Here is a 2,521-nt window from a genome sequence, read left to right as displayed (position 1 = left end):
TCTATTACATTTTACTTATGTATCTAAATAAATATGTACGAAATTCATAACAAAGTTCAAAGTCTTACAAAATAAAAATTTTTCTGCCGTTTCGGATTTTTCTACAGTGAACGCTACAAATAAGCCACTTCAATTTTTCTCATTGCATTTACTCACCTAAAACGCTTTTGCTTAGCAAGCTATTGGCACTATTCAGGCCAAAAGTGCCAGCGCCGCTCGTTGTGCCACTCGACAAGGACGATCTCAGACCCATTGACAACGTCAGCGCCTTAGGCACCGTTATAGATAGTGGTGTTGTTGTTGAGCAACTTAAAGATGCTATTGTTGAAGAAGCATTTGTTGTCGTTGTACGCTCGGTCGGTGAATCGAATTGCAAGCGCGGCTGGCGCAACACAAAACTATTCGGTTTAATTGAGCCAAAGTTCGTACGAAATGTCGAGTTGCCAAATGCAGCTTTGTTGTTGTCCTTTCCGCTTTTAATTCCTGCAAAATCATCAAAGCGATAAAATCTCAAATTAGCTTTCTCACTTAAGTTCTTTTGTCTACTGACATACTAACCCAAAGTGTCAGCAACTGCGATGCCCGCCTCTGCATAGCCACCCAAACCGAAGTAGTTTTGCTGTTCCTTCTTCGTTGCGCTGCCACTTCCGCTTGTAGGTGCTGCTGCTGCTGTGGCCGTTGCAGTGGTTTGCTTCGTCTTTACATGCGCCACCTTCTTGCATATAATGCCATCTTCCAGCAGCCATTTGTTCGGTTTGATGACACGTGAAGAGCGTGTGCTACGCTTCGGCAACACAAAATGCTTGTCAACCACAATTTGCTGTTCCTCCTCGTCATCGTCCTCATCTTGTTCACCCAGCGCCGCGCCTTTGCTACTGCTGCCTACGTCTTCATCATGCTCATCCTCCTCCATCTCATGCGCCTCGTTGCCTGCTTCTACCGCATCACCAACCTCTGTGCCATGCTCTTTTTTTGGATTTATTTCGCTTGAGTAACCGTTTGCAGTATGCAGTGTATTCGCTGTGGTATCGCCTAGCCTAAAGGCCACGGTGTCATGCTTACGGTCCTCAGCATAGGCAGTTGGCGCGCCAAATGCACAAGTGAGCCCCGAACCACCAAAAACCGCTGCGGCTGCGGTCGATGACGTTGCGCCGAGTGTAACAGTAGCTGTAGCAGTAGCACCGCCAACAGCTGTTGTCGCTGCAGTGCTGGCGGTTGCGTGGCTGGAGCGGAATTTTAAGGAATTTAGCTTGTCGATATTTGAATTGTTCTTGAGTATCTCAGTTAGCCTCGATGGCCGTACAATGCATTCGCTGTTGCGCGAGTAGAGTAGCGGGCGATTCATGCACTCTTTCTTCATGATGGATACGAGCGGTATGCGATTGTCGGGATTGTAGAACTTCTTCACAGCGCTCTTATCGTCGCTCGTCTCGAGTATATTCTTGAATGTGACGGTCTTTTTCTGCTTGCCACCACCCGATGATGAGGATGATGACGAAGACGACGAGGACGATGAAGTGGAAGATGCGCTGCTCACAACAGCCGTTGTCACCGCAGCACAACTTGAGGTTAAGGATGTTTTGCTTTCTTTGCCGCTTGTCGTTGTTGAAGTGGCCGAATCACCACCAATACTGTTGACGGCTGTAGCCGTGGTACTATCACTGGGCTTATGGTGGCCGTTACTGCCATTGCTGGGGCTGGTTGAAGACATTTCGTTCGCTTTCATGTTGGTTTTCTGAAAAAGAGAGTATTATTTGATTAGCAAGCACACAAGTAGGCGATGAAAAGGGAGGTATAACAAAGGCGTAAAAATATGAAAAAAAGAAGACAGAAAATACGCTAAGTCACGTAAGTTGAGCAGCAAATGGAGGGATACAGAAGCATTTGCTTTGTCATTGTTGTTGTTGTTGTTGTTGCTTTTGAGGAAGAAGGGTGAATTACACACATACATATGTACGAGCACTTATGCAAGTAAACAAAGCACGATTTTATTATATGTACCTTATGAAAGGATGCATGCGTGACAAATTTGGAATGGGTCTCCTTACAAAGGCCACACCACTGACAGCCAGTCTTTATAATCGCTATTGANAACAAAGCACGATTTTATTATATGTACCTTATGAAAGGATGCATGCGTGACAAATTTGGAATGGGTCTCCTTACAAAGGCCACACCACTGACAGCCAGTCTTTATAATCGCTATTGAATAAATTTGAAATGTATACATTCAACATTTGTCGAGTCTTTAAATTCTATTGATGTTTATTTAATTATACAAATAACGGTCTGGCACTTTACTTATTTAAGTGGAGTTTTACAATTTCCCCTCATGCCCTGCACACTCAGACAATACGCGCTAGCGATTTCTTCTTAATCTTGTTACATTATACGCGAAACTTTTAAAATTACATTGTGATTGGCATTTAGACGAGATGGGTTTGTAAATTCACAACAAAAAAGAAATTAATTGAAGTTACTCTATTGGTAATGGATGAACTATGTATGTTAGGGCCTCAAC

The 2,521-nt window shown here is 43.8% G+C and overlaps 1 protein-coding gene across 1 annotated transcript; it reads right to left on the bottom strand.

The window, feature by feature from the left end:
* Positions 1-33: 33 nt before the first annotated feature.
* LOC108355230 (histone-lysine N-methyltransferase trithorax-like) lies at positions 34-1,767 on the bottom strand. Its single transcript, XM_017606397.1, has 2 exons — positions 559-1,767; positions 34-483 (listed from the first exon to the last, which is right to left on the bottom strand). The coding sequence occupies exons 1-2, from the start codon at positions 1,724-1,726 to the stop codon at positions 149-151; spliced, it is 1,503 nt and encodes a 500-aa protein (XP_017461886.1). The 5' UTR covers positions 1,727-1,767; the 3' UTR covers positions 34-148.
* Positions 1,768-2,521: the final 754 nt, after the last annotated feature.

Source organism: Rhagoletis zephyria, unplaced genomic scaffold (assembly GCF_001687245.7).
Source record: "Rhagoletis zephyria isolate East Lansing unplaced genomic scaffold, Rhagoletis_zephyria_1.1 Rzeph_scaffold_43629, whole genome shotgun sequence".
Classification (NCBI taxonomy): domain Eukaryota; kingdom Metazoa; phylum Arthropoda; class Insecta; order Diptera; family Tephritidae; genus Rhagoletis; species Rhagoletis zephyria.
The sequence above is the reverse complement of the archived record's forward strand: the minus strand, read 5'-3'. Positions and strand labels throughout refer to the sequence as shown.

What these genes read in the sequence shown, in the direction of transcription:
- LOC108355230 (XM_017606397.1), bottom strand. Translation starts at nt 1,726, where the DNA reads ATGAAAGCGAACGAAATGTCTTCAACCAGCCCCAGCAATGGCAGTAAC. An exon ending in CGCAGTTGCTGACACTTTGG is followed by an intron (nt 484 to 558) that starts GTTAGTATGTCA and finishes ATGATTTTGCAG; the next exon opens with GAATTAAAAGCGGAAAGGAC.